Here is a 25,386-nt window from a genome sequence, read left to right on the forward strand (position 1 = left end):
CTAATCCCTAGCTGCTGTTTCAGACCTTTGGAGCTGTTAACAGCTGTCATAAGTTAGAGTACCCAGGTACCAGCCCTGCAAACAGTTGCTTCAGGAATGGGAAGTGCAAAAGGAAGCTTTAAGCCACCTTTTGCTCCCACCCTGAGTTGTCCTATGTGCTCCTCGGCCATAACTGAAGATCCAGCCTTTTGATTGTGTATTGTCAAGGGGCCAATCCTGAGGTCCTTATCTTGGCAAGTTCGCACTGAAGTCTGCCTCATAAGAACATAAGAATGGCCATACTGGGTTTGACCAGTATCCTGTATTCCATCAGTGGCCAATGCCACATGCTTCAGAGGGAATGAACAGAACAGGCAATTATCGAATGATCCATCCCCTGTGCTCCACTCCCAGCTTCTGGCAGTCATAGGCTAGGGACACCCAGAGCATAGGGTTGCATCCCTAACCATCTTGGCTAATAGCCATTGATGGACCGATTCTCCATGAATTTATCTTATTCTTTTTTGAACCCCACTGTAGTTTTGGCCTTTACAACATTCCCTGGCAAAGAGTTCCACATGACGACTGTGCATTATGTGAAGAAATACTTCCTTTTGTTTGTTTTAAACCTGCTGCCTATTAATTTTATTTGGTGATCCCTGGTTCTTGTGTTATATAAAGGAGTAAATAATACTTCCTTATTCACTTTCTCCACGCCATTCATAATTTTATAGACATCTACCATATCCCCTCTTAGTCATCTCTTTTCCAACCTGAAAAGTCCCAATCTTATTAATCTCTCCTCATACGGAAGCTATTCCATACCCTTAATCATTTTTGTTGCCCTTCTCTGTACCCTTTCCAATTATAATATATCTTTTTTGAGATGGAGTGACCAGAACTCCATGCAGCATTCAAGATGTGGGCGTACCATGGATTTATACAGTGGCATTATGATATTTTCTGTCTTGTTATCTATCCCTTTCCTAATGGTTTGTAACATTCTGTTTAGCTTTTTTAACTGCCACTGCCCATTGAACGAATGTTTTCAGAGAACTCTCCACTGAGGACTGAGCAAAAACAGAGTTAGAACTGTAGGATTGGGCTCAATGATTTTATGAGAAGTAAGGGAAAACTTTTAGTGATTTCCTTTCTATTTATTTCTTTCAGATGACATTGTTGGCAGATATGACAGTTTATCTAAGTCTGTGAATGAACGGAATGAGAAGCTCCAGATAACGTTGACTCGTTCCCTAAGCGTGCAAGATGGTTTGGATGAAATGCTTGACTGGATGGGAGGTGTTGAAAAGAGCCTTGAAGAACAAGGTCAAATGCCTTTGAATTCTGCTGCTATTCAGGATATCATTAGTAAAAATATTGTAAGTAGCATTCTTTGAAGTAAACATTTGCCTGCTAATTCAGATAATGTTTAACAATTTCAAGAAATAATTTTAGTCTCAGATCAAATCCTTTAATAGATACAAAATAAACTTTGAAATAAGTGGAGTTACCCTGATTTACATCAGGATCTGACTGTAATTATTTCTTCTTAAGAGTAAGGTGGGTATTGTTGTTATTATTCCTCAGTATTACATCATGGGGATTTTAAAAAAACAAAAACATCCTTCACAACATACAAGACTTTGAAGCATAAGGGGGGAAAGTGACTGTCAAATTCCCCATGAGCCACCAATGAATCCTGACAAGGCACTGGCTCCATAGGTTTTAGCAGTCAAGAGGCTTGGTAAACTCTCTGCAGAATTCCTGCATTCTAAATGCTCAAATGCACTCGTTCCACTTTGACTTTCCTTAGAATTCTTACATTGCCTTTGAGCACTGTCTTCTGGAGGTCACTGATCATGATACCTGGCACTCCTGACATGTAGAGCCCTGCACGGATACAAATTTATATCCGTGGATAGAAATCAGTATCCCCTGAATGGCAGGGCTCTCCTGGGAATCGCAGTGGTGAAAGGAGCAGAATGTGAACCGTCACTCCCAGGAGCCAGCGCCCCGCCCCGGTAGCTCCTCCGGTACAGCTGTACCGCCCCCGTCCCTTCCACGCAGCTGTCTGCGTGACTGTGTCTCCTGTCTGGGTCTGTACAGCTGCACCGGAGGACAGGGTTGGGGGCGGGGTTGTGGATGCTACAGCTGCACCAAAGGAGCTGCTGGCGCAGGGCGCTGGCTCCTGGGAGCGGTGGCTCCATGTTTTGCTCCTTTCACCACTGCAGTTCCCAGGAGAGCCCTGCGGTTCAGCGGATACCGATTTCTATCCGCTGATATAAATTTGTATCCACACAGGGCTCTACTAATGTCTTCTTGAGCGTCTCATTCATAACTTTAGGGATCGCTCCAAGAGCTTCAGTAATCACTGGGATCATCTTTATTCTAGATTTCCATAATCATTGCGATTTTTGACAGAGTTCTTCGTACTTCGCTATCTTCTCTTCTTGTTTCTTTTGTATATTTCTGTCTGCTGCTATGGCACTATCTATTAACATGGTCTTGTTTGTCTTCTGTTCGACAACAACAACAACGTCCAGCCTGTTTGGTCTGTGACAATTGCCAGATACCTAAAATATTTGTCTCTTCATTCTCTAGAGCAATGGTTCCCAAACTTGTTCCGCCGCTTGTGTAGGGAAAGCCCCTGGTGGGCCAGGCCAGTTTGTTTACCTGCTGCGTCCGCAGGTTCAGCCAATCGCGACTCCCAGTTACCGCGATTCACTGCTCCAGGCCAATGGGAGCTGCTGGAAGCGGCACGGGCCGAGGGATGTACTGACATACCTTGGATGGTGCCTTCTTTAACTTGTATGCCACTGATTGCACTGATTTGCCCCTCTTTACAAATGCTGACACACATTTAGCCAAACCAACCTGTAGCTTGATATCTTCACCAAACTTTTCGACATGTGATCAGTCTCTGTATATCCTTTTATGACTGTCCATATAGTTTCAGATCATTTATTTATAATGACTGGTTAAGTGGTTGTTGCACTTTGCTGATATGATAATCACAATTTATCTCACAGAGCATCCATGTCAGCCGCACTGTGTTGCTACCATGAACAGCACTGGCGATAAGGAATCCCCTTGAAAGATTCCTTTTTTAATTTGGACCTCATCAATGAGAGTCCCCTCCGGGTAGAGTCGAGTGTTCCAGTTAACCATAGATTGCTGCAGAAGGGAAATGATCTTTGGATGAACTTAATGCATTTTCAGTGTCTTGATGATCCACAAATGTTATATGGTTTTGGGTAGCCTAGCCACACCATTTCTAAGTTTTCTTTTTTTGTTTCTTCTGTGATCCTCCTTTTCAGTGTGAGGTGGGTGTTTTGTCCATTTCATGTTTACTGTGCAACTGTTTTGCTCAGGAGGCAGCATTCCATTACAAGCTAGTGTTATCCAGATCTTTTTTGCCAGAATTGCCAGTAGAAGTTTCCACATAGTTTGCAAACACATGATTGATCTATAATTCATAGGATCACTGCTGCTGTCTTTCTTTTTTATAGAGGACAGTTCTCCGTGTCTCCATCCATCTTGGACATCTGTTCTTCAAACATTTATTAAGTTATTCAAGCCACAATCTATGCATCCATCTGGTCTGGGTGCTTTCCAAATCTTCATTCCTCTCAGTGCCTCATCTATTTCTTTCTTTGATATTCCTGTGTATTCCTCTATTTTGTGATTTTTAAATTTTTCTTATTCTTATTGTTCTTCTTATATTATTATTATTATACGGCCAACCTGAGTTATCAGTGTCATTTCTTAAGACTTCTTTATAACTCCTCCACAATAATTGTTGCTTGTTTCAGATGCTGGAGCAAGATATCGCAGGTCGCCAAAGCAGTATAAATGCTATGAATGAAAAAGTGAACAAATTCATAGAAACAACAGATCCATCCACTGCCTCCTGTCTGCAAGCTAGAATGAATGAGCTCTCTGTACGGTTTGCTGAAGCAAGTACCAGACACAAAGGGAAACTTGCAAAGATGGAGGAATTGAAGACCAAAGTGGAGTTGTTTGAAAGCCTGTCAGAAAAACTTCAGTCATTTTTAGACAAGAAAACTCAGGCTCTCAACGAGACTGATGCTCCAGGAAAGGATGTTACTGGAGTGTCTCAATATATGCAGGTATTGTACAGCTCCGTTTGCACATAGTGTAGATTTCTGCCCTCACTTACTCAATTCATGGTAGTGCAGTCAATATAACAAGCTGGTTTCCCAGCTTTAATAGAATAGCTAAGATCAAGGATTGAATTTTGAACAACTGATCATAGAGCCCAATATAAAACTGGCACTTTCTGTTCATTTCTACAGGAAACTAGTATGGCGTTGATAGATCATAAAAAAGATCTTGAAGTTTTGCATCAGCTTCTTGAAGAGCTTTCTGTCCATGGTCTCCCTGGGGACAAAGCAGTGGCTTTAGAAAAGTTAAATGCCTTGACAAAGAAGTTCAAGGAAGTGGAAGAGACTGTGAAGGAAAAGTTAGTACACTAATTATTAACATATTTCCACTTTATATGCAAGCAATACAATATACATTTTGTAATGAAAGTCATGCTTTTGTATGTAGTGCATGGTGCTGATTAAGAAAAAGATAGCCCTCATGTTTGAGAGCACACTGTAGGCTGTTTGAAGGTAAATGGTTCAAAGGCGGTATTGTCAGCAAAAAAGAAAGCAATCTTCACCTCCTGCCATGGTATTTGCAGCAGTGCTATCAGTTCTAATAGTAACTATTGCACTGCTTCTCAGATGGAATACAAGGTTCTGCATGTGCAAGCTGCTATTAAGTTATGATTGGAATGCAGAGGGTGAAAGGAAAACTAAAAGAATGAATTTACATTATGATTGGGCCATATGTACAGAGAAACTAGATTTTCCAAATGTTGCTCGTACCCACAAAATATGTTTGAGATCAGATTAATGAGACCAGGACACAAATTCTTCCGGTTCTGGTCCAGTCCAGAAACTGCAAACCAACCAAGTTGCCAAGGGATGTAAAATTCCCTTTTAAATGAACTGATATTCAAAATGATGTCTCTAAAATAAAGTAGTCACACCATGGGATATTGTCTCCGTTCAGTGTGCACATGTAATTGATGGCAATGACAGTATTGGGTATGAAAATCATGCTTAGATATTGTACAGTGTCAGACACTATAGAAAGATAGCTAGGTAGGCCTTCCCAAGAAACAGATTTTTAAACATTGTTATGTAGTGATTTTTCAAAATCCCAAACTTTCTGATGATCTAGGCATCACTCAGTTCTCTGGTTGTTATTTCACCGTGGTATCAAACTGCTGGGACATAGGGGACGTGTACTATCACAAGTTTCCTCTTAGAGCAAAGTTCTTATTTGCTCACTACTCTCTCCTCTTGTTTAATCTCTCTATATTGCTGCTATCAGAGACACTTTTTCTGTTTATTTTATGTATTATATCTCCCTTTTCCGCATCCCTTCTCCCACTGATGAGTTTTCTTGCAACCGCACAGAATGAAATTGTGATCTTCAAAGCATTGGGTCTTACACTGTCCTTGCTTTTATTGCATAGGATTATGTGTACTTAATTTATCAGCACCACTGAAATATCACTTCAGGATCAACTGATGGTTAGCTATAATGTATATAAATTACAAGGTTGATTTAATAAGTCCCAAAACAAGAGGATATAATGGAGCCCTCATAAGTTTTGCTTCCCAAAGTCTCATAATCTCAAATTGGATCATTGATTAGAAAATATTTGAGGTTTTCAGCTCCACTGTTAATTATCTGCCTTCCTGAGGCAGATAACTTTAACAAAATTTTAGTTATAAGAGTAGTTTTGAATTGTACTGTAAATTCAGGGGCCTCTTCCATACTCATTGAAGTGAGTCACTAAGCTCTCATTGTCTTCAATGGCAGAAGGTTTGGGTCAATAATTACTTAGTTCTGTTGATATAATTTCAGAATGATTAATGTTTTTCTGTACTCAAGTTCTCTTGCTGTCTTTAATTGTCTAGAGAAGAGGATGTATCATCTTGTCAGGAACAAATGGATACTTTCAAGCGCCTTGTAGAATCTTTAAAGAAATGGATGAACGAGACAACAGATAGGATTCCAGCTGTGCAACCCTCTTTAAATACAGAGGATTTAAAGAAACCATTGGAAGATATTAGGGTGAGAGGCTATATATAAGAAGGGATACTATTGCTGATGGAATTTTGGCAGCTGTTAATAACATAACAGCATGAAGTTAAAAGACAAGATTTTCAATTTGTTTCTAATATTGTGCAGTGTCATTTATATATCTATATGTTTTGGAAGGAATAGTCTCTTTTAATTGGCAGGCATCAAGTGTTAGTATTTTCCATGGTGATACCCACACACCCAGAGATTTTAAGGTGCCTTATGTGCCACTTTCCCCCTTTTACTCTGCTAGAGTTAGCAGCCTGCCATATCTACAATACATAGCAGTCAGGATAATAGAGCATGCAGTCTCACTGACACTGCCAGTAATACCATTCTTTGGGTTTTATGATGCGTTACACAGGCCAAAAGCCCAGTATCTTCCCTAAAGGCCTTGTGCATCCCTTTCTCCATGCTAAGTATTTCACATTATTTTGTTCCTTTTAAAAATGTAGTGAACAAACTGAAATATTACATTTTGGTTACTCAGAAATTAGAAGAGGAATGGACTTTAAAAGCACCTGAAATTGAGAAAATGAAGAGCAGAGGAACATCATTATGTAACCTAATCAGTGCTGTGACTTCCCCTGCCAAATGCAGGGCAGCTTCAAAAGCAGGTACGCATTTGTATGATCAGCTAACCCCATTCATTGTAAATGTTCAATTTAAAAATAAAATGTCTCGCCTGTTGAATAAATGGGATGTCATTGGGTTTGCTTAGTAAACTTAGTGCTTGTGTAAAATCAGTTTACCACATTGATCATCCTGAGCGCTATTTGGCTTGACTGTCATTTACACTAAGGCTCTGGCAGTTTACATTTACTTTGACTCCTTTACACTCCCAGAGTGATGTAAAGGGGCCTGAGTGTAAATGAGAATCATGCCCTAAAGTCACAGAACAGGCACAAAATGAGCAGTGGAAGTGCAAGCTTCTTCACTCTACCAATAAGCCTGTGTCTTGGATTAGACACTTCTGGAGGTAAAAGGGTGGTTTAGTCTGTATGCCCATTCAGTGCTTGATATCACCTCTGAGTCTGCCAAGCAGTGCTAATTTAGACCCTAATGCTGCAGACACTTAGGCACATTCATACCTTTGCTCCATGAGCACTGTTGACATCAGTGAGATTGCTCATATATGTAAAGTTAGGCATGTGCTTGAGAGTTTGCAGGATCATGGCCTTTGTGGTGGTGAGGACACTTGTCTGTTTAAAAGATGAACTGAGATGAGCAAGCTCATTTCACATGCAATAGAGCACTTATCAGCAACCAGATAACAACAGTTTTCCATAAACATCGACATGAGTTGGAGCTGAACCGACAATATGGAGGAGAAAGGACTCCCTCTCATATGAACACTCCCCTGAGCCAACCTATCCTGCCAGGTTGCAGCTTCAGCTTTTCTTTGTAATCTAATTTTAAAGAGAGTAAATCTGTGTATTTCAGAGTTTGAAGTAGTACCCATCACAGTAGCATGTCAGTGCTTAAATGTTGGTTTGTTTTACAGATACGGGGAAATACTGTTAAACGGAATTTAAACAACTTGGGCAGAATATACATAGGGTGCCATAATGGCGAGAAAGGCATTCTCAGTCAGGGCCCCAGACCTTCTGAACTTGCTTCTGGATATGGTCCAAAGAGGCTCTGACTTGTCAACCTTCAAAACATGTCTTCTTAGAGTGGCTAGTGGGAAAAGTTGTATTGCTTGTGGGGCAATATTTGGCAAAAGTGGGGCATTTTTCCTTCTCTTTTGCTGAAAATGGCGGTAGTTGCTTCTGGTTTTATCCTGGTGGTTTTTTCAATAAACTGTGAAGGGTACCTAGATCCTGGGATAGGAGACCTTTTTTTCCTCTTTGCCCATACATCCAAATAAATAAATGGGACAGCAATTAACAGCCAGTGTATTCCTCTGCCCTCACCAGGCACGTGCAGTGCTGCAGATTACTTATAAATAACTGTAAATGCAAGAGTCCCCTTGATGAGCAATGCTGCATATTCTCTGGGGTTGTGTGGCAGGAGGAGAGTACGGGGATAGAAAACCTCTTTCTTAAGGTGGTCAGTACTTATTTTCTTGTATGTTTCATTTTGGAGAGTGTGAATATATGGCCTGTTTCTGCTCCCCTTGAATCAATGGGAGCTTTGGCACTGGGAACAGAGTTGAACCCATAATGGGCAGAGGTGCAGTAGTTAAATATCTGCAGTTCTTGCAATCCAGATAAAAGTTGAAGCTGTAGTGTTACCAAAAAAAATGTGAAAATGTTGTTCACTTGTAATCAGTACACAGTTTTATCAACTCAGTGTTTTTTCTGATATATAATATGGTTTTCTGTATGCAGATATTTGATATTCTGTTTGTACTAGTGAAAATCCTCCAGGCAACAAAGGACAGATCCCATCATCGTGTTATGGGGGCAACCAGTTTTCCTTCCTGATTTATTTTCTCTCACCATCCCCCAGCTGCCACTGTTGTGGTACTCACTTTCCAGCTGGTGATCAGGGATGAATGCACAGCCTTCTCCAAGGCAACCATTCATTCTGCTCCATTAATCGGTCATCTGGGAGTACTCCATATACATGTAGTAGATTCTGGAGGTGACTCTCCTTCCCCTCCTCATTTCTATTTTGTGGTTTGCCTGCTTTCCACGGGTTCCCAAACATCTTTGAACAGTTTAGGGAGATAATCCCACTGAAATCAGTAGGACTACCTGTGTGAGTAGCTGCTCATCAGTGGGTGTAAAGGCTCCATAATCTGACCCTGATTGTGGGATCATTTGTACAACACTTGATCAAGATGAGTAGAATCTTACTGAGAGCCCGGTTCTGAGTGACTTGTCACACTGAAATCAATAAAAGTTGCCGGTAGATAACCTGTGCTCAGTGTGAGTAAAGGTATCAGAATCTGGCCCTAAGAAGTAATCTCTGATTTCAACGGGATGATGTGTAGGGTTCATTGTGCTTATAGTGCACACTCCACAGGAAAAGGTGGTACAGACCAATGTAATAGATATGGAACAAACTAAATCAAAGTTATGTATCCCAAGTGTGATATGTCTGTGTTTCATTCCATGTTGTTTTAATATGATAATTAGAGCTGCACTTCATATCTGAAACTGTTATTTTGTAAAGAATTGTGATTTTTGGTGTGAAAAGGCCTCAAATATTCCCAGAGGTTGGAGAACTGAAATTGCAGCTCCTGTGAGCACTGCATTACTAATTTTCTTTCTGTCATCTGTAGGTGGAATAGTAGTAAATGGTGAAGGAGCAACTTCAGGTACTCAAGGTTTCCTGACAAATAAAGGTGAATAATTACTAAATAAGATTCGGAGATGTGACAAAGACATGTGATGGTGCACTAACATGTTTAGTCATTGGCGTGGAACACTCTAGAAGATTAGGGTTCCTCAATAACAACAAATTACAATGTAATCCATAAATGCAAATCACTTATGCAGAACTATAATGAGAGATTTTTTTTTTTACAAAATAGTATTATCAATAACTATTTTTAATATTTCATTAAAGATGGAGGGCCAAATTCTCACTTCCCATTGTACAATATGCATATCTCCAGAAAAGTGGTGTAAATATATATAACATACATACTTTAACATAAGCTGCAGTATTCAGAGGTTTCAAAAATTGCTTAAATGGAGGTTTCAAAAATTGCTTAACACATACATCCACCCACCCATCCAGCATGTATTGTACCACCATGTGTGATGTACTCCATCTCCGGAATGAACTATTTTATTGCGATTCTGTGTACAAGAGTTATGTGTTCACTTTATATGTGAGCCAGGTTAGATCCATACTCTGTTTTAGATCTATAGTGTCCACTTTTACCAAACTACAGTCTACTCATTTTGGCTGCTCAGCTCTCTCAGTAACACAACACTTGCACAGCGGTGCTTATGTACATAGGCGCCGACTCCGTGGGTGCGCCGAGACTCAAGCACCCTGTGACGAACTGGGACTGTTCTTACTGTGGTCTTTGAATGCTGACAGGGGAGTGTGGCTAGGATGGTCTGCATTGGGGGATGGGAGACTGACCGGTGGAGAATACCTGAGCATGTAACATGAGAACCCAGGAAGGGGTTAGAGGCCAGGTGACACCTTTGCCCGGGAAACTGAACAAAGGGCTGTGGGAGGGGTCGCTGAAGAGAGTGTTTTCAGGAGCTGGCTGGTGATATGGCTGGGAGGCAGACGGGGCTCTGACCTCCCAAGGGGGCTGGGGTGCCCGGGGACCCCAAGATGGACCTAACTGAGGGGGATCCTGTTATCTGTGCCTGCAAGACCTGTCTTGGACTGTGTTCCTGTCGTCTAAATAAACCTTCTGCTTTACTGGCTGGCTGAGAGTCATGGTGAATCACAGGAAGCCGGGGGTACAGGGCCCTGAGTCCCCCACACTCTGCGACATACCCACGGAAAAAATAGTGGGTGAGCTCAGCACCCACCCACCACAGCTGTTTGGTGTGGCCACCAACCAGCTGCTTGCAGTGGCTGCCGATCAGCTGTTTGGTAGCTGGCGGGAGATGCTTAGAGGAGGGCGAAGAGCAGTGGGTGGGTAGGAGGGCTTTGGGGGAGGGGGAGCAACAGGGATGGGAAGAGGCGGGGTGAAGGCAGGGCCTCGGGGGAGGAGGTGGGAAGAGGCGGAGCAAAGGCAGGTCCTCAGGGGAAAGGGCAGAGTGGGAGTGGGGCCTTGGGCGGAGCAGGGGTGGAACACCTACCAGGAATAATAAAAGTAATCACTTATACTTGTGTATGATCAGAATTAGGGAGCAATGCTTTCCGGAGGCATTTTCTCTGCTACATTTATGATGTTCAAGTATTTGTGAGTTTCAAACCAGAATTTGGCCCTAAATATTTACAGTATTACAATACTCCTTAATTTAGCTATAGAAAAAACATTTTTTTCTAAATATTTTACTTTTTCAAAAATGAAATGTAATCACAATAATGTTAAGGGTATTTTATTAATAATTGAACTACACCTCTACCCCGATATAACGCTGTCCTTGGGAGCCAAAAAATCTTATCGCGTTATAGGTGAAACCGCGTTATATCGAACTTACTTTGATCCTCTGGAGTGCGCAGCCCCGCCCCCCCGGAGCACTGCTTTACCGCGTTATATCTGAATTCGTGTTATATCTGGTCGCATTATATCGGGGTAGAGGTGCATGTTCAAACATGTACAACTTTATAGTTGTTTGAAACATTAAGATAAAATTTGGCATTTCAGAAGCTCTAATAGAATGTGTACTAAAATGAGGTCATTCATAAGTAAGGCTACGATTTGGTCATGGAGGTCGCGGAAGTCACAAAATCCATGACTTCAGCCCGCAGCGGCTGGGAGCTGCAGGGTACCCCTACCTCCCACGGTGGCCGGGAGCTGCGGGGTACCCCTGCCTCTCGCAGTGGCAGGGGTCCCCCCTGCAGCTCCCCAGCTACCGAGGGTGGGGTGGAATCCCCTGGAGCTCCCCAGTCCCCATGGGCAGTGGGGAATCCATGGTAGCTCCTCAGCCGTCACCACCACCGGCGGGGAAATCCCCTGCAGCTCCCCAGTTCCCACGGGCGGGGGAATCCCCTAGAGCTCCTCAGTCCCCACAGGCAGTGGGGGATCCCCTGCAATTCCCCAGTCCCCACAGATGCAGGGGACCCCTGCAGTTCCCTAGCCGCTGCAAGTGGCAGGGGAACTCCCGCAGCTCCCCTGCCTGGGGCAAATCCCCCAGAGCTCCCCAGTCCCCAGGTGGCGGGGATCCCCCACAGCTCCCCAGCTGCCACAGGCAGGGGTCCCTCCCAGCTCCCAGCCATGGGGCAGGGGCTGCTGCTCCCAGCCACAGCAGGGCAGGGTGCTGGACCCTCCTCCGTTCCCTTTTTGTCATGGACATTTTTAGTTAACGTCACGAACAGGTCACACCTTCCGTGAATTTTTGTTAATTGTCTGTGACCTGTCCGTGACTTTTACTAAAAATGTCCATGACAAAATCGTAGCCATATTCATAAGTAGTGTCGCCATGTTAAGTTTAAACTAGGGCTGTTGATTAATCCCAGTTAACTCACACGATTAACTCAAAAAAATGAATCGTGAGTTATTGCAGTTTTCATCGCACCGTTAAACAATAGAATACTTGAAGTTTACTAAATATTTTTGGATGTTTTTCTACATTTTCAAATATATTGATTTCAATTACAACACAGAATACAAAGTGCACAGTGCTCACTTTATATTATTATTTTTATTACAAATATTTTCACTGTAAAAATGATAAAAGAAATAGTATTTTTCAATTTCACTGTAGTGCAGTTTACAAATATAGAAATTTTTTCGTTACATAACTGCACTCCAAAATAAAAAATGTAAAACTTTAGCGCCTACAAGTCCACTCAGTCCTACTTCTTATTCAGCCAATCACTAAGACAAACAAGTTTGTTTACGTTTACAGGAGATAATGCTGCTGGCTTCTTATTTACAATGTCACCTGCAAGTGAGAACAGGCATTCGCGAGGCAATTTTGTAGCCGGCATTGCAAGGTATTTACATGCCAGATATGCTAAACATTCATATGCCCCTTCATGCTTCGGCTACCATTCCAGAGTACCAATCCATGCTTCCGTGCTGATGATGCTCGTTAAAAAAATAATGCATTCATTAAATTTGTGATTGAACTCCTTGGGGGACAATTGTATGTCTCCTGCTCTGTTTTGCCCTCATTCTGCCATATATTTCATGTTATAGCAGTCTCGGTTGATGACCCAGCACATGTTCGTTTTAAGAGCACTTTCACAGCAAATTTGACAAAATGCATAGAAGGTACTAATGTAAGATTTCTAAAGATAGCTACAGCACTCGACCCAAAGTTTAAGAATCTGAAGTGCCTTCCAAAGTCTGAAAGGGATGAGGTGTGAAATATGCTGTCAGAAGTCTTAAAAGAGCCAACACTGCAATGTGGAAACTACAGAACCCAAACCTCCAGAAAAGAAAATCAGCCTTCTGCTGGTGGCATCTGACTCAGATGATGAAAATGAACATGCGTTGGTCTGCACTGCTTCGGATTGTTATCGAGCAAAACCTGTCATCAGCATGGACACATGTCTCTGGAATGGTGATTGAAGCATGAAGGGACATATGAATCTTTAGCACAAATATCTTGTGATGCTGGCTACAACAGTGCCACACGAACACCTGTTCTCACTTTCAGGTGACATTGTAAACAAAAAGCAGGCAACATTATCTCCTGAAAATGTAAACAAACTCATTTATCTGAGTGATTGGCTGAACAAGAAGTAGGACTGAGTGGACTCGTAGGCTCTAAAGTTTTCCATTGTTTTATTTTTGAGTGCAGTTATTTTTGTACTTAATTCTGCATTTGTAAGTTCAACTTTCATGATAAAGAGATTGCACTACAGTACTTGTATTAGGTGAATTGAAAAATACTATTTCTTTTTCTACAGTGCAAATATTTGTAATAAAAAAGAAAAATAAAGTGAGCACTGTACAATTTCTATTGTGTTGTAATTAAAATCAATATATTTGAAAATGTAGAAAACATCCAAAATATTTAAATAAATGGTATTCTATTATTGTTTGACAGCAGGATTAATTGCGATTAATTTTTTTAATCGCTTGACAGCCCTAGTTCAAACTACAAGTGACCATAACATATTCAACTGTCTCATTGTATTGCATAGATTTTTTTCCATGGCTTAGATATTGTAACTTTAAATGTTTCTGAAGTCCTGTACAGAAGTCTTTCAAAAGGCCTATATTTTTTAACATATATTTCCCCCTTCCTCCCACAGAACTGACAGCTGTTCAACAGGCTATGTCAGATGTAAATCACAGTTACGAGGATTTGGGAGCTTTACTGAAGGAAAAGGTTTCAGAACTGGAAAGCATGCTTTCAAAGATGCAAAATGTTCAAGAAGAATCAAACTCAGTGATGCAGTGGCTGCAAAAAATGGATAAGGCTGCCACAAGCTGGGAAGCGGCTCCTACTGATAGTGAAGCTGTTAGAACACAAGTAGAACAACATAAGGTACTCCGTGTATATGAAGAAAACTGTCAATTAAGGACCATATGAAATTTTGAACAGAATTCTCTGTTGAAATTAGTGGGGGAGTTCTTCTGAATAACTGATGCCACAATACAGTCCCATAATAGCACTATATATAGAGGTTTTTTTTAAGTAAGTCCCATAAATATGCCAAACAAGGGCAGAGCAAATCTGGCAAAATGTATAGCTAAAATAAAAGAAGAGGAATTGTTCATGTCAGAATAATTTTGACTACAAATTTAAATAGATGAAGGTGTACTGATCATGCAGCATCCCTTCGATTTTGAGTTTATTTGCTTACACATAAGGCCTGGTCTACACTACCCCCCCACTTCGGACTAAGGTACGCAAATTCAGTTACGTTAATAACGTAGCTGAATTCAAAGTACCTTAGTCCGAACTTACCGCGGGTCCAGACGCGGCAGGAAGGCTCCCCCGTCGATGCCGCGTACTCCTCTCGCCGAGCTGGAGTACCGGCGTCGACGGCGAGCACTTCCGGGATCGATCCGGGGCACTTCCGGGATCGATTTATCGCATCTTAACCAGACGCGATAAATCGATCCCAGAACATCGATTGCCTGCCGCCGGACCCTCCGGTAAGTGTAGACGTACCCTAAGACTTGAAGGGCTCTATCTAACAGAAAGCCATTTCTGCAACTGTGCTAGTCCACTACAGCTCCACAGATCTTCCACACTGTGATGCTGCAGAGACTTACTCTACATGAAGGCAACGATTTCCTCACAGACGCCATGTCATACTTGTTAATTTACATGGCCATTCAAGATCCCCCACTAAAATTATTATAAGAGAATCGCTAAAGCAGAAGTAGGCTCCCAGCTCTCCTCATCATTGGGGACAGATGTTCCCCATCTCCTCTCTAACAATGATAAGTAGGGTAAGAGCACAAATATTGTGTATGGGTGTACACTTAAAGGGAAATGCACTCTGCCTCCGTGTACAGCTACTGAAAGGGAAAATCCTGCCCTCACCTGTGACTGTGAACATCCAGTATTTTATTGAGGTTGCACTGGTATAAATGAAAGCAGAATTTGACCCAATTTGTATACTTTTTCAGAATTAGTTGGTCAGCATTAAATGCTCATAACTTTACATCTGGTGACCAGAATTTCCTCAGACTTAACTGGTATTCAGCCCTAAAAATGAAACCACTTTTGAAAAGATGTGCTCTTTTGTTTCTAAAACTGAATGTTCAGAAATAACAAGCAGTGGGACCTCCTTAACTCATATGTACTTAAAGTAGTGTGTGTGTGCACACGTAGATAAAGGAGTACTTAGCCTGGATGGAGTCTTGCCATTGACTTTACTGTGCTTTGGACTGGGCCCTAATCAGGGCCGGCTCTAGGATTTTTGCCACCCAAAGCAAAAACAATTTTGGCCGCCCCCCCGCCTTTTTTTAATTACCCCGCCCATGGCCCCCACTCAACTCCGCCCCTTCCCCAAATCCCCAGCCCTGCCTCCTCCCCTCAGGCTCTCAAACCTAGGAGGGAGGGAGGGTGAGTAGCAGTGCGCGAATCAGCTGTTTCGCGCGCCGTGGCGTGCGAGCGGCAGCAGCAGCGGAGATGAGCTAGGGCGGCCGGGGCCCATTTTTAGGGGCAGCATTCTGGCGCTGGCCATGCCGCCCCTAAAAATGTCCCGCCCCAAGCACCAGCTTGTTTTGCTGGTGCCTAGAGCCGGCCCTGGCCCTAATTACAGAGTTTATTAAAGACAGACAGACCTCAGGTTGTCTTTGCTGACTTTGCCTGGTAGTAATAGAAACAGGGACTTTTCTTTTGTCTTTTTCTTTCTTTAAAAATGGGTGGACATTTAATGTAAAAATTATTCTAATGTAGTGTTAAGCACTCAAAAGTCAGGAAATAGAAAAGGTAAAGCTGAATGCACCATTTTAACTCTGGTTACTTCTAGTTTTAGACCTAGTTTGAGGATCATACAGATCAGTAATGGCTTCTGTCACTGCCTGCCTTCTCCCCTGGGTGTGTCTGGACCCTGATAGTCATACCCAACTCATGTTAATGTAGATCCCTTCTTTTTATACTAACACGGCTGCTACTCTGAAACCTGTCTTTTTATATGTTTCTCTTAGTGCAGTTAGGCAAACAACCTTTTGCACAATAATACGTTTTGGCTATTACAGAATATTTATACTAGAACCCTTTTCCCCTTTTGGGGCTAAGTATAGGGATTACTCACTTTTGTCATGTATAGGAGCTCCTGTGGGGTTTTCAGTCTCAGTGGGGGGAGCAGAACTTGTTCAGGCTAGGAAGTTTGCCATATGAGGTGAGATTAATAAGACTGGGACTTTTCAGCTTGGAAAAGAGACGACTAAGGGGTGATGTGATATAGAGGTCTATAAAATCATAACTGGTGTGGAGAAAGTAAAAAGGAAGTGTTATTTACTCCTTCTCATAACACAAGAAATAGGGGTCACCAAATGAAATTAATAGGCAGCGGGTCTAAAACAAACAAAAGGAAGTATTTTTTCACACAACGCACAGTCAACCTGTGGAACTCCTTGCCAGAGGATGTTGTGAAGGCCAAGACTATAACAGGGTTAAAAAAAGAAATAGATAAGTTCATGGAGGATAGGTCCATCAATGGCTATTAGCCAGGATGGAGAGGAATGGTGTCTCTAGCCTCTGATTGCCAGAAACTGGGAATGGGCGACAGGGGATGGATCACTTGGTGATTACCTGTTCTGTTCATTCCCTCTGGGGTACCTGGCATTGGCCACTGTTGGAAAACAGGATACTGGGCTAGATGGACCTCTGGTCTGACACAGTATGGCTGTTCTTATGTTCTATGGGGTTTTGAGGATCTAGTTTATATGAGTTCTCCTCATTCCAGGGTCCTCTGCCACTGTTAATATTAGGGATTATACAGCAGTGCACTCCTTTTTTAAAATAAAATGGCCTGTCACTGTATACATGACCAACCTTTGTAAAGTTCTTTGAGACTTGAAAAGCACTATGTAAGTCCTTGATATCATTATGAGGATTTTTGTGTTTGTCATCATCATATTTTGGAATTAAAAAGATCTGTGCAATATTTTTAGTTTTCTGTTTACTTAAGTTTATTATTTTACTTCATTGTAGCTATTTGAAACAGAATTGAAGCAAAGTGAAAATAAAGTACAGGAGCTGAAGGACAAAGTGACAGAGCTGTTGGAGAAGAATCCAAATTCTCCTGAGGCACCCAAATGGAAACAGATGTTGGATAAAATAGGTACTGCAATGTACTTGCACTAGGGCTCAGACTGATTTTGAAATTGCTAAATTTTTAGTCATTTCAGCATACCACCAGTCACTAGAATTTTGATGATCTTACCTGTTTTCTCATAAACCCTGGACAAAATTCCACTTTCTGCACAACAGTGTAACTCTAGAGTCTGAAGTCAATGAACTTACTCTGGATTTACACTGGTGCAACAGAGAGCAGAATTTGGCCCCCTGTTTTCAGAGGCTTTATCATTTATCCATTTCAAACTGCGTGAGGCTAAGCTTGAAGGTCAGTTGTTGATGCAAATACTGACACCTTTTGTAAGGATATGAAGAAAATTAACTAGGACAAATCAATTTCTAGAGCATTAGTATAATACAAAGAGCACTTGGGGCTGCTTTTAATACTTTCCTTCATGCTGTTTTTCCATGCCCTAGTGGGCTTTTGTCATGTATGGTTTTTAGAGGCTCATTGCCATTTTTCAAAACAGATTCCTTAAAATTTGCCCCCCAAAATGGAAATTTCCACTTTTGGACAATAGCTACTGAAGTATATGCACGATATAATTTTCACATTTTTTAAAAAATGGATTGTTTATATTTTAAAATAAAGTTTAGTTTTGCAATTGCTCATTGATTTTAATATACATTTCTATAACATCAGTATTTATTCCAATGGTGGTAAAAAGTTAGACTGGAAAAATTATGAAGGAGCTCAGAATTGGTCCAAGGCCCATATGATTTGAAAGAGAATTAAAGCAGCACAAGCAAGGCTCAGAGAGAAGTGGCACAGTAGGAAGGTGGAGCAAAGGCATTACAGACTGGCAAAGAAGACATGAAAGAGGAGAAACATACGGTAGATTTGAGCGACTACACAAGGAGCATAAGAAGAATCCAAAGAACATGAGTAGAAAATAAAACATTAGAGCTGAGGAGAAAATAAAACATTAGAGCCAATGAGAAAGCGTAGACAGAATCAGAGCACCATAGGAGGAGGTGACAGAGTATAAGAGCTACACAAAAGGGGATAGACAAACAAGAGCTGGAGAGGGATAGGAATTGCTTATGGGAGCAGAGAGAGTGTCAGACATAGAGGAATTAATGTAACACAGAACTGAACCTAGTAATAGCAATAAAGCTATGCTATTTCACACCAACTGATTTGGTACAGCTACTTATTTTTAGTTCTTACTCATTAATTTTAAAGGCATTTTTAATAACTTTTTTATACCTTATTTTATGTTAGCCATAGGTCTTACTTGTGCCTGGTGGAACACCAGCAGCTCCACTAATGAAAATTACTATGATACAGTAACTCCTCACTTAATGTCATCCCGGATAACGTTGTTTCGTTGTTACGTCCCTGATCTATTAGTGAACATACTCATTTAAAGTTGTGCAATGTTTCCTTATAACATTGTTTGGCCATGAGGGCTTGGATCCAAGGTGGGCTGGCACCCCCCCCAGCGCCTCCCACCCCTGCCAGCCCCGTGGATCAGCAACTCCCCCCTCCCTCCCGCCTGCAGCAATCAGCTGTTTCGTGGCATTCAGGAGGCTAGGGGGGAAGGAGCGAGGAAGCGGCATGCTCAGGGGAAGGGGGTGGGGTGGAGGTGGGCCTGGGGCAGAGCTGGGGTTGAGCACCCCCGGCACTTTGGAAAGTCGGCGCCTGTACAGCCATGCATATGCGGTCCGGAGGAGGGAGTGGTGCACTCCAGCGGGATAGCATGGGTTCATCATCATCATCAGTTTCCACAGGGAAGTGTTTGCAGCCACTGCTGTGTGTCTATTGTGTCTCCTCCCTCCTACCTCCCTCTGTGCTGCCTGGTAGAGTGTGAGGCTACATTAACTCTTGAGGGCTCAGCTGAGTGCTAGTTCATCATTTAGCAGCAAGGCATTCCCTGGGAAATATCCCACCTGATATCAACATGGTTGCTTTAGGAGATGCTCAGTGAGCTGATGAGTAAGGCCCCAGACAATCCTCTGATTAGCGACTGCAGGGAGATTTGGGGAAAGGGGAACTGCTGCTAATGTGCATGAGCAAGAAACAGAAGGGGCTCAAGGAGCTGACATAGGATATTGTTGCAGTGGCCCTGTGCAAGTCTGTTTTAAATGTAATGGTGGAGGGCTATATATCGCTCTTCATGCAGATCGGGGCGGAAACTACTATCGCAACAGACATTATAGTGAACTATAGTAAACAGCCATTGTTGTTTACGTTGTGTTGGTACAAGTACAGTTTTCCCTGAATATTTCTAGCTCGTTGTGATTGTACAGTATCAAAAACATCCAGCAAGTGATAGTGGAGTGCCTAGCAGTAGCAGTACCATTAGCAGTAAGAAAACGATTAGTTTGGGTATTAAATTAGACGCTTTAAGGCGTTTTGATGCAGGTGAGCATGCAGTGGACATTGGCATTGCTCTAGGTCTTACTCCGACCACTATGAGAACAATTCTCTGATCAGGGCTAGTTCTCAGTGTGTAATACCGCTTAGTGCTATTAAAATAAGTCAATCAAGAAGTAGTTTGATGGAAAACATGGAGCATCTTCTCTCAGTGTGGATAGAGGACCAAAACCAGCAGAATATACCTCTAAGTTTGCTAGTGATACAAGCTAAGGCAAACAGTTTGTATGACAATTTGAAGAGAGACCAAGGTGAAGGATCACAGACAGAGACGTTCACGGCAAGTTGGGGATAGTTTGATCGGTTCAAGAGGCGCTTCCACCTGCATAACATCAAGATGTCCAGTGAGGTGGCTAGTGCTGATACTGCAGCAGCTAAAACATTCCCCGACTATCTCAAGAAAATAATTGAGGAAGGTGAGTCTTCAGTGTCGATGAAAGCAGGGCCTCCAATGGAAGAGGATGCCTGAACAGACTTACATTTCCCGAGAGGAGAAGACAGTGCCCGGATTTAAAGCAGCTAAAGACCGCCTAGCCTTGTTTCTAGGTGGTAATGCTGCTGGAGACATGAAGATGAAACCGCTGACAGTGTACCAATCCAAAACACCACGAGCTCTCAAGGGATTTTCAAAGGAACATCTTCCCATCATTTGGAGATCCAATAAGAAGGCATGAATAATTGGAGCTATTTTTTCAGAATGGCTGACTCTCTATGCCATCCCTGTGTGAAAGGAATACTGTACCAAGGAAAATCTTGATTTCAAGATTTTATTACTTATTGATAATGCACCGGCTCATCCAATCAACCTCGACGACCTTTGTAAAAACCTCAAAGTTGTCTTTCTGCCACCTAACACCACATCACTCATCCAACCCATGGACCAAGGTGCCATCGCTGCATTTAAGGCATATTACTTATGCCATACTTTTTACCAGCTCATCAGAGGCACCGATGGGGAAGGTAAGCCTATGATTCAGCAATTTTGGCGTGACTACAACATCCGCAAGTGCATCAGTAACATTGGTGAGTCCTGGGCTGAAGTTACTCAGGCATGCATGAACGGTGTGTGGGGGAAGTTGTGGCCTGAATGTGTCAATGACTTAAAGGGATTTAAATATGTGGTCCCCGCAATGAAGAAAAATATTCTTGGCTTGGCCAAGAAAGCAGGTTTTGATGAGGTGGAAGAAGCCGACGTTACACAACTTCTGCAATCACATGGAGAAGAGCTAACCAATGAAGATCTGATGGAACTAGAGGCAATGGACGAAGCAGGCCAAGACGTAAAAGAAAACGAACCCATCGAAATTTGACTGCCAAACATCTTTCTGAATCTTTCCAAATGATTGAATCTGGCTTGCAAATCCTTAGTGATGACGATCCTAATAGGGAACTCAGCTCCAAGTAGTTAGGGGAGTTGGTCATGTAATTAATTGCTATAAAGAAATTTACCAAGAAAAAAAAAGGAAAGCAAAATAACAATCTCTAGATGTGTTTTTTCAAGTTGACAGTTCAGCAAGAGGAGCAGCCGCTTGATCCACCCTCTGACTCCACCACCTCACCCAAGCTTCACAATCATCATTGCTGAGTACAGTATTAAATTGTTTAAAATTGTTTAAAACTTGTACCTGTATTACAATTGTTTAAAACTTTTACTGTCTATGTATGTAATGTCTTTTGTCTGGCGAAAAAAATTTCCCTGGAACCTAATCCTCCCTGTTTTCATTAATTCTTATGGGGAAATTGGATTTGCTTAACATTGTTTGGCTTAAAGTTGCATTTTTCAAGAACATAACTACAACGTTAAGCGAGGAGTTACTGTAATGATTCCTGCAGAAATCTAGGACCTACATTGTTTTGCCTCAATTGCAGTGTAATTCAGGAGTTAGTAATAAAAAGTTCAAAGGAGCATTTATATCCATCTGTCTTACCTAGCTAGCTCATCTCTCTGTCTAAGAAGAAAGTCTAAGGGTAACATTTTCAAAAACACCTAAGTGACTGAGGAACCTAAGTCCCATTTTCAAAAGTGACTTAGGCACTTTGGCTCTTAAGTCTCATTGACTTTCAATGGGACATAGGCTCCCAGGTGACTCACACTTTGAAAATGGGACTTCAGCTTCTAGGTCACGTAGGTGCTTTTGAAAATGTTAATATACGTCTAAATTTGAGCTCTTGGATTTATTTGATGGGATGGTGACTTAGTCCTGCAAATACATGTATATTTACTGTGCTGAAAATTCCCTACATAACTAAATTAATCAGAGGGCTTACATTCAGGTATACACTATGGGTATATTCTGAGTCATTGCACCAAGAAATCTGGTGTTAATATGCACAGAGCATGGTAGCATTATTAGAAAGAACTGTTTATATATTGTGTATACAATCTTATGTCTTACAGCCACTCTGCTAGAACATAGATGCAATATGTTATTAAAATTATCACTATTTTATGATAGATTCCAAATGGAAAGAACTCAATCAGGTTACAGCTGACAGACGACAAAATCTCGAAGAGTCCTCAAATTACCTGACCCAGTTCCAGACAACAGAAGCTCAGTTAAAGCAGTGGCTTATAGAGAAAGAGCTCATGGTCAGTGTGCTTGGACCACTGTCAATTGACCCAAATATGCTGAATACACAGAAGCAGCAGGTCCAGGTGAGTTTTGGTTGCTTATATATGTTAAGTGAATAACATTTTCTGATCTCTTTGCTAAGGTGCTTTTCATTTGAACACCACAGTCAGCAGAAGTTTGTTACAACAATTTATCAGTAAACATCATAACTAACTTAGTTCGGATGGCTACGATATTCTCACACACACACGCGCGCGCGCGATATTCACACAGACACACACACGCAGAGACAACAAACAAAAACAAAAAAACCCAAAAGAACAAAGAAAGATCAAAAGATCTAAAAAATGTGCAGAACTTATCCCTAGGGAGATACCTGATAATACTGAGCCTCAAATAAATGTTTCTGTTTTGACCATGTTGTGATACGCTTGTGAAATGGTCTTTTGAAGTTTGATTAATTTGAGTGTGTAAGTAGCTAATAACTTTTTATAAGCAGTTCCCTTACGAAATGTATAGTGTTTAGAAAATGCTCTTTTGAGGTTTTGTCCCTTTGATTGTGCCTGTAGCTAATAAACATTTGAAAACAAGTAAAATGCAGGACTGAGCAAAGGAAGTTAGAAGTTACACACTGAGAAACAAAGAAGGAAGAGAAAGTATAGGGAAAATCCTCTAGTTACAGAAATAGAGTGAAATGTGACACCAGTAAAAAGAAATCAAAGTTAAATCAGACAAAGTAGCAGAAGCTACAAATTTTTATTTTAAACATTTCTGTTCCTGCCAGTTAATCTAAACCGTGAGGAGATGTTATAATCCTATTTTGCACAAAATGTGATTGAAACTGACATTTCCAGGTAAGTTATCAGTGATTAGAAGAGAGTTTAAAAAATGAACTTTCTTGTAATACCTTTATAAAAAAAATTGGTCAGTCTGTAAACAAACAACAAAAATTTAAAATTTAAACAGCCAGCATGAGACTATCAGGTATCACTTAACAGTCATTAAAAGTTAAACCTGATATGCCTTTAAAAGGAAAGGTTTGCAATCTGTAAAATGAAACTGTCATATACGTCCCTTCTTCTCTAAGCATTGTGACTTATTGCCAAAAAAATTAATACTGAGAGCCACAGATATAAACTTTAATAAATCTTACAATATACATTCAGTACTTCCGTGAATCAATTCAAATGTTCTCTGTGGTAAAAGAATATAGTCCAGTTTTATGTTACTATACACCTCCTTTGATGTTAGGACAAATTTCAGAACTGCCTCGGAAAGAAAACACAGCTTGAAACAAAATGCTGATTATTTTACTTGGTACTGTTCCTTAATTTCTATAATATTAACAAAATTCAATGTTTGTGTCTGCTGATTGAATTCCCATTTGGTAATGAGGTACAATATGAAAACGTGCCTTATTTTTTCTGTAACTCCTGAAAGTTTCCTCTCTATAGCGACAGAATTGGCTGCCCAATCGATTCCCTTGATGTAATACTTGTAAAACAAGTTTCAGAGTAGCAGCCGTGTTAGTCTGTATCCGCAAAAAGAACAGGAGTACTTGTGGCACCTTAGAGACTAACAAATTTATTAGAGCATAAGCTTTCGTGGGCTACAGCCCACTTCTTCGGATGCATATAGAGTGAAACATATATTGAGGAGATATATATACACACATACAGAGAGCGTGAACAGGTGGGAGTTGTCTTACCAACTCTGAGAGGCCAATTAAGTAAGAGAAAAAAACTTTTGAAGTGATAATCAAGATAGCTCAGTACAGACAGTTTGATAAGAAGTGTGAGAATACTTACAAGGGAAGATAGATTCAATGTTTGTAATGGCTCAGCCATTCCCAGTCCTTATTCAATCCTGAGTTGATTGTGTCTAGTTTGCATATCAATTCCAGCTCAGCAGTCTCTCGTTGGAGTCTGTTTTTGAAGTTTTTCTGTTGTAAGATAGCCACCCGCAGGTCTGTCTATGTGTGTATATATATCTCCTCAATATATGTTTCACTCTATATGCATCCGAAGAAGTGGGCTGTAGCCCACGAAAGCTTATGCTCTAATAAATTTGTTAGTCTCTAAGGTGCCACAAGTACTCCTGTTCTTTTTACTTGTAAAACAACACTTTCATGGTGTGTATTAGAAATTAATTCACTTGCTCTTTAAATTGGGAGACTGGTGGCTTAATAATGCATACTAGCTACTGCTAATGAGAACAAATTTAGTTTGGTTGGAGAGGTTTTTCTGAAGTTAATGAATCTTTATTTACTCTCTCCTCAGATTTTGCTTAAGGAGTTTGATACCAGAAAGCCTCAGTATGAACAGTTAACCACAGCTGGTCAGGGGATACTGAAGAGACCAGGTGAACATCCTCCCTCTCATGAAATTGTGAAAAAGCAACTGGCAGCTGTGGCACAAAAATGGGATGGTCTAACAGGACAACTGAGTGACAGATGTGGTCAAATTGACCAAGCCATTGTCAAAAGCAAAGAGTATCAAAGCCTTCTGAGAAGCCTGTCTGATAAGCTAAGTGCCTTGGATAATAAACTGATCAGCACCCTGGCTGTGCGCACACACCCTGATGCTATGAAACAGCAGTTGGAAATGGCTCGAGAAATGAAGCAGGAAATAGAACAGGAAATGAAAAATATAAAAATGGCTCAGGCCCTTTGTGAGGAGCTGTCAGCGCTGGTTGGAGAAGAATACTTGAAAGCTGAACTTATTAGGCAATTGGAAGGCATTGTAAAACCATTTACGGATATTGAGCAGAAAGCAGGTTAGTATTAAAAAGGGGGAAGACAGTAATGTAGAAATAAAGCAAAGAACTAATGGTTAAAGTTCTCTGGTCATTTAAAAATATCCTGTGTTTACCAAAATGAGCCTGAGCCATATTCCTAAATACAGCCAGCCTCCCAGTGTTGTGGATCCAAACTTTGTAGCTTGTCCCTGTGTCTATAAGAAGCTAAAACAATACCCTGGATCTT

General features: G+C 41.3%; 1 protein-coding gene across 1 annotated transcript in view; it reads left to right on the plus strand.

The window, feature by feature from the left end:
• Nucleotides 1-25,386, plus strand: part of DST (dystonin) — a 361,566-nt gene that overhangs the window by 233,937 nt on the left and 102,243 nt on the right. The window contains exons 42-51 of the mRNA XM_026654897.1: nt 1,150-1,358; nt 3,792-4,109; nt 4,296-4,462; nt 5,979-6,135; nt 6,635-6,761; nt 9,377-9,439; nt 13,942-14,177; nt 17,307-17,436; nt 22,287-22,486; nt 24,683-25,178. Of these exons, the coding sequence (XP_026510682.1) occupies nt 1,150-1,358; nt 3,792-4,109; nt 4,296-4,462; nt 5,979-6,135; nt 6,635-6,761; nt 9,377-9,439; nt 13,942-14,177; nt 17,307-17,436; nt 22,287-22,486; nt 24,683-25,178 (2,103 nt within the window). The remainder of the gene's footprint in view (nt 1-1,149; nt 1,359-3,791; nt 4,110-4,295; nt 4,463-5,978; nt 6,136-6,634; nt 6,762-9,376; nt 9,440-13,941; nt 14,178-17,306; nt 17,437-22,286; nt 22,487-24,682; nt 25,179-25,386) is intronic.

Source organism: Terrapene carolina, unplaced genomic scaffold (assembly GCF_002925995.2).
Source record: "Terrapene carolina triunguis isolate 2854851 unplaced genomic scaffold, T_m_triunguis-2.0 Scaffold42, whole genome shotgun sequence".
Classification (NCBI taxonomy): Eukaryota; Metazoa; Chordata; order Testudines; family Emydidae; genus Terrapene; species Terrapene triunguis.